The following is a 6,857-nucleotide window of genomic DNA, read 5'->3' as shown; positions in this document are numbered from 1 at the left end:
ACCTCCCTCTTAACATTCCTTTCCAAACTCCATGAGTGAGTTGTCTACACCTACTGCCTCTACTTCCTCTTCTCCAATTCCCTCCTTGCTGATGTCCTACTACAACCCAGCCCATACCTGTCGATCCTCTAATGCCAACCTAATTGCTGTACGGTGATCTTATCTATCTTGCTGATGACATCTTGTCTATGTCCTGCCACTGGCCCATAACTCTCTCCCCATTCATATCCGTTAGAGAATCACTTTCCATGCCATTGTAACCTTGCTAAAGTCATGACTCTTCCATGAAAACTTCCCTGATCAGTCCCTCATTTCCCCTACTCCCTAGCCTTTCTGGTTGTCTCTGCACCTTTTATTGGCCCTATCCTCAACCCCAAAACACTTAGGTACATGCCCATCATGCCCATGGTACATTTAAACGCCCATCTCTGCCGCTAGTCTGTTAGCCCACTGTGGGTAGGGAACATGTTTGCCAGCCCGGTTATACTGTACTCCCCTAGAAACTGAGTACAGTGCTCTGCATGCAGTAATTGCTCAATAAATGTGACTGATTGATTAAAATCTCTTTGAGTATAGGTATTGTGTCTTTTGCCTCAATCATCCTTTCTCAAGTGGTAAGAACAGTGTTCTTCCCAGTGCAGAATCTAAATCGATACTTTTGATGGATTTGCCATCTTCTCACACCTCCCACTGAGCTCTTTTGTTCTCTATCCAGATCACCTATGGCCCGTTTGATCCAGTCTTCAGCGACACGGTTCAATTTCCAACTCTTTATCAGGTGGCACCCAGGATCTCCTCTCTGCCCCGGGGGATTGTCCGGTTAATGGTACATTTTGGCTGGACCTGGGTCGGGCTGGTGGTGTCAGATGATATGAGAGGAGATAGATTCCTCTCAGACATGACTGCGGAGATGGTCAGGAATGGTGTCTGTGCAGCATTTACCGAGAAGATCCCCAGTGAGAGATTGCACATTTATTCAATCTGGAAAGTTTGCTACAGGGTGACGGCCACATCATCCAGAGTGATGGCGGCCTATGGGGATGCAGAGTCACTAATCCTTCTGAAATATGTGATAGAGAGTTTTGAGCTGTCCAAGATGGTTTTGATCACCACCTTTCACTGGGACTTTAATATGAGCGTTGATAAAGTAATAAATAACTACAACTTTCATGGAACTTTCACTGTGGCAAACCTTGCTGAAGAAGTTCCCGGTTTCAGAGATTTTTTACAGACGGTTAGACCAGAAAAATACCCAGAATTCATTTTCTTGAAGGAATTCTTGGAGTCTGCCTTTGACTGTTCCCTTTCATTTCCTGAACTCGGTGGAAGAAAATGCTCAGAAAATGCGTCCTTGGAGTTGTTGCCTTGGCACCATTTTTCCCTGATGATGTCTGCCCTGAGTTACAGTGTGTACAATGCCATGTATGCTGTTGCGCAGGTGCTTCAGGAGTTCCTCCTTTCCTGCTCAGACCTGGAATCTCGGGGAAACAGGGACTGTCTGGTGCCTCATCAGTGGCAGATAATGTTCCCCCGCTGGACCGGGGACAGCAAAATCAGTCAGTTAATCAGTGATATGTATTGAGAGCTTACTGTGTGCAGACCATAGTCTGAACCATTCAAGAGAGTACATTACAACAGAGTTGGTAGACAGATTTCGTGTCCACAAAGAGCTTTTAGCCTAGAGGTTAAAAGAGGAAGGCCCTGCTGAAGTGCAGAAGTGGAGGGCCTGATCGAAACATACACCTTCAGAAAAGCCTCATCCGTTATCCTCTGGTATATACAGGACTGGGTTCAGAGACCGAGTCCTAGAAATCAATTCACTGAAATACAATTGCAGGTAGGAAAGAGGGGGAACACTGCCCTAATGCAAGAGGTCCCTCCTGGTCATCTGGTTAAACTGTAACTAAAATTTGACCTATAAAAATTCGTATGTTTTAATCATAGTCATTGGTGTATCAGCTGCCCCAGCCACACACATCCTGGCAAGAAAGGAAGATATAAATCAATCATTTCTTCAGTGGTACTTATTGAGTACTTACCGTGTGCCAAGCACTGTACTAAGAGCTTGGGAGTGTACCATAGAGCAGAGGTGGTAGACATCTTCGCTGTGCCCATAATGAAGAATTTGTAATTCACAAATATTATTGATCCCAATACTTATTTAGGATGTGGTGCATCGATTTCAGGGAAATGAGAACACAGTGCTAGGCAATGCAAACGTTAAAGTTAACAACATGGCAAGGGACAGCATTTTTGGACAGTACTGTGCTCCCCAGATCGGACCATCAATGCTGCCTTCTTCAAGCTTGAAGGACAACTTAAATCAATTGGAATAACCAACTTTATCCCACTGGGGGTAGCGGGATTGGGAGGTGGTCACAGAGTACAGCTTCATGGATCACCATCCTCATCATCGGGATCATAGCCACTTGCCCTTCTTTCTACTGTTCACAGCTCCCCACTCCTGCTCTCCACAAACTAACTGCTGAATGATAGAGGTTGGCAGTGTGGCTGGTCCTAGGACGAGGCTTCCCCCCACTGTTAGGCAGACATATCCTTCCCTTCTCTCCTCCTTGCCTATGTAAGGATGAGATGGAAAATATTCCCATGAGTAGGTCTGTCGTCCCTGGGTTCTCTTCCATGATCTCCATTTCATGCCAGGAAATAGAGAAAAAGAAGGAGAGAGAGGAAGAGAGAGAGACTTCCTCGATTCCTGGGCTGGGTGATTGAGGTCGGGGAAGGGTGGGGGATCTGGAGAAGCAGGGCAGTCAGCAGGGCCAAAGGTGGGGAAGAAGAAATCCCCTCCCTGTGGGATGATTGCTCCCAGACTCCATGTCTCCCCTGTTACCTCCCTGTGGCAGCTTTCCTGGGTAGTCATGATGATAATGACAATAATATTGGTGAAGGTATTTACTAAGAGCCTACTAGGTGCCAGTACTGTTTTAAACACTGGGTTAGATAAGGGATAATCAGGTCAGACTCAGGCCTTGTCCCACATGGGGCCCACAGTTCAACGGGAAGGAAGAAAGGTATTGAATCCTCATTTTACAGATGAGGAAATTGAGGCCCAGGGAAGTTAAGCCACTTGGAGAAGTAGCACGGCATAATGGATAGAGCCTGGGTCTGGGAGTCAGAAGGTCATTGGTTCTAATTTTGACTCAAATAAACAAAATGACCCCCACAAATCCCACTGAAGCTGATCTCACCTCCCTTGGGGTCAAGAGTCTGTAGAATTTCCTTTTATCCATTTCAGCCCCATGAGTTTTTGAGAAAGGGTCAGTTTGACAACCCTGCTGGGGAACTGGTGATTCTGGACGAGAACCGCAGATCTGCTGCAAAATATGACATTCTGAACTTTGTGATTTTTCCCAATGGAAATGGTGAATTGGTGAAAGTTGGGGAGGTGGACCCCCAGGCACCCCCAGACCAAGATGTCATCATCAGTGAGGCAACGATCGTGTGGCCTGGGGGAGCCCCTCAGGTAAGCAGCCAGTGGGAATGCCCGGATGTCCTGAAGTGGTAGTCCCAGGCTTCTAGTAGTGATTGTATAGATGGAGCAGTTACTGTGTGCACAGCACTTTAACTAGACTGTAAACTGGAAGCTTGTTGTGGTCAGGGAGTAAGTCTGTTCATTGCTATATTGTACTCTTCCAAGTGCACAGTTTACAGATCTACACAAGTAAGTGCTCAATTAATACGATTGAATGAATGAATGAATGAATGAATACCTAGTGCTGGGAAAAAAACACTTAGGTGGAAATGAGACATAAATTTTGGTCCTCAAGGGGTGCATGATATGAGACTATGAGGTGTAGAGGGAACTCCAGACAGACATATCAGGGGGCATTTAAGCACAAAAGGGCCCGGAGCTCGGGTGACTGGGGGTCCTATCAATTCTCCTAATCCCTAGGTGAAGGGGTTGAATTTCGAGCCAAGGTGGTGTCGCTTCCTCCTCTAACTGTCATATGATGTCATGTGATGCCAGCATAATGTCTTCCCCGAAGACTGCCCCCTGCCCTCAGTGCTAGGAGGTTCTGGGGATGCAGTGACACAGTCCAGCAAGGGGGATGCTGATGGAGCTCGGGTGCAGTTTAAATCCCTACAGCCTGTTGTGGATAGATCATGGTGGGAGCTGGGGCTGGGGTATCCCAGAGGTGCTGTGACAGTTACCAGTGGCTCTGCTCGGCCATCTCTTGGGCCTATCTCAGTAGGGATTGTTTCATTTTCTGTGTGGGGTTCCTGTAGAGAGAGCCCTGACTGGGGATGGCTCCCCTCTGATCACCTGCTTGGGCTGGAGCTGGTGACGGATTAGTCACCCTGGCCACAGGGCCATCTGTGATCCTCACATTGTTGCAGTGAAATCAGGTATTGGCGGTCATGATAACACAGCTTGGCAAACTGGGGATATCAGAGCGTGGGAAGGGAAATGGACACTGTGGGAAGCAGAGAGCTATTTCCCCAGGGAGAACACCGGGAGTGCAATGTCAGCCCCAAGATAGGCGAGAGGAAAATGAAAATGCTTTAGCGTTCATATATTCAGAAACTTGCGCTTTCCCGGCACAGTTTCTCTGACACATGTTTCTGGGTCCAGTAAGGAATTTAATGTTTCAGAGTTGAAGACACCTCCCTGCAGTCAGCAAGGGTGGGAGAATGAAGGGATGCCTGAACATCATTCTTGACTCTGGGATCGGCTCAGGTGGAGCCCCATCACAGATCAGAAGTGGAACCTGGTCCCACGATTCCTTGAAACCCCTGGCTCTGAACAAGGATAAGGAAAAGGGAGGATGATGTGGAGGGGGGGCACTTGTAGCCCAGCCCTTGGTGGGGCTCAGACCTTTTTGGGAGGTGGTTGGTGAAGCCTCTGGGTGGGAGGCTCCAGGATCACCCAGGTAGGCTTAAAACTCTGGAGCTCCACCCTCACTGTCACTATCCTGTTTCTCGAAAATTCAGGCTCCACATTCGCAGTGCAGCAGGAGCTGTGGACCAGGATTCAGAAAACGCACCCAGCAAGGGGTGGCCCTCTGCTGCTATTTTTGTGTCCAGGGCCCAGACAGGGAGATTTCCAACCAGACAGGTAGATGTGTGCAGAGATCCGGATCCTCACATGACCCAGAGTCTGTGGGCACGACCCAGATGGTGACAGATGAAGGGCATGTGGAAACAGAGGCAGTCAATGGGAAAGCCGAAGGGGCAGGCCAGAGATGGACACGCCTGCCTGCACACATGGATGTTCAGGAGTTTTTATTCAGTAGCTCCCTTGCCCATGGACAGGGGTGACTTCAGGGTGAGGCCAAGGGACAGAAAACACGATCTTGGCACTGGGCGGGGGTGCCTGGGAGATGGTGTTGGACCAGATGGGTCAGGTTTGATGAAAGGGCAAAAATCCCAGCCTGTGCTGTGATGCTGACCTAGGTGGAGGGAAAAGTGTGCCTTAGGGGGACGTGAGACTTTGTTCCCTCCTCTTTTCCTCCCTCTTTTTAGGCCCTCGATATTCACCCCACCCTCAGCCCCACAGCACCTACGTGCATATCCATCATTTGTCAATTTATTTATATTAAAATCTGTCTCCCTTTTTATACTGTGAACTCCCTCTGCGCAAGGAACTTGTCTACCCAAACTGTTGCACTGTACAGCATTCTGCACTCATTAAGTGCCGATTGACTGACTGATTGATCGATTGAATGATTCTTTTCAGACGCGGAAAAGTGTGTGAAATGTCCTGAAGATCAGTATTCAAACATTGCGAGAGATGGTTGCCTTCACAAAGTGGTGACTTTCCTGTCCCCCGAAGAACCGTTGGGGCTGATCCTGGTCTGCATGTCCCTCTCCTTCTCTCTTCTCACAGCCTTGGTTTTAGGGGTCTTTATTAAGCACCGAGACACACCCATAGTTCGAGCCAATAACCTCAATCTCAGCTACACCCTCCTCATCTTCCTCAAACTTTGCTTCCTCTGTGCCCTGACCTTCATCGGCCAACCCACCACAGCCTCCTGCGTTCTCCGCCAGATGGCTTTTGGCGTCGTGTTCACCATGACCATCTCCTCCGTTTTGGCCAAGACCATCACCGTGGTTATGGCCTTCAGGGCCACAAGCGTGGGGAGCAGGGTCAGAAGGTGGGTGGGTTCCAGAGCCTCCATGTCTATAGTCCTGTCCTGCTCCCTGGTCCAGGTGACCATCTGTGTGATCTGGCTGGGCACCGCTCTCCCATTCCCGGAGGTGAACACACACTCTGAGTCTAGACACATGATCATCGAGTGTAACGAGGGCTCCGTGATTGCCTCCTACTGTGTCCTGGGCTACCTGGGCGTTCTGGCCCTGGTGAGCTTTACTGCGGCTTTCCTGGCCAGGAGGCTGCCCGACAGTTTCAACGAGGCCAGGTTCATCACGTTTGGCATGCTGGTGTTCTGCAGCGTCTGGGCCTCCTTCCTCCCCGCATACCAGGACACCAAGGGGAAGGCCACAGTGCCCACAGAGATCTTCTCCATCCTGGCCTTTGGTGCTGGGCTTCTTGTCTGCATCTTCGTCCCTAAGTGCTACATCATCCTGCTGCAACCTGACAGGAACACCCGGGAGTGGTTGAAGAGGAAATGATCCCTGGGACATTAGTTCAGTACTGTTGTTTTTATTGAATTTTCTCAACCCCAGTTTTCCTACAATGACAGGACTAAAGGAAAGGGAAATCCTGCCAGGTACATCCAGAAGGGATTCACTGGCCAATCAGAATCAGAGGTCAGGCCTGGGTGCTCCCATGGATCACTGAAGTGTTTGTCCCATGGCCTACTGGACTCTTCCCACCTCCAGCTGGTACTCCCACAGAGACTGCCGCCATCACCTGCTGGTTGTCCGGGAAACCACTC

At 49.2% G+C, this 6,857-nt stretch overlaps 1 protein-coding gene across 1 annotated transcript; it reads left to right on the top strand.

Moving 5' to 3' along the window:
- Positions 1-661: 661 nt before the first annotated feature.
- Positions 662-6,591, top strand: LOC119923662 (vomeronasal type-2 receptor 26-like). The gene is given in 4 exon segments (XM_038742983.1): positions 662-1,524; positions 3,232-3,481; positions 4,951-5,074; positions 5,696-6,591. Coding segments are annotated over 4 exon segments (2,133 nt in total).
- Positions 6,592-6,857: the final 266 nt, after the last annotated feature.

Source organism: Tachyglossus aculeatus, unplaced genomic scaffold (assembly GCF_015852505.1).
Source record: "Tachyglossus aculeatus isolate mTacAcu1 unplaced genomic scaffold, mTacAcu1.pri scaffold_214_arrow_ctg1, whole genome shotgun sequence".
Lineage (NCBI taxonomy): Eukaryota > Metazoa > Chordata > Mammalia > Monotremata > Tachyglossidae > Tachyglossus > Tachyglossus aculeatus.
Note: the sequence above shows the minus strand (reverse complement) of the source record. Positions and strands in the feature narration are given on the sequence as shown.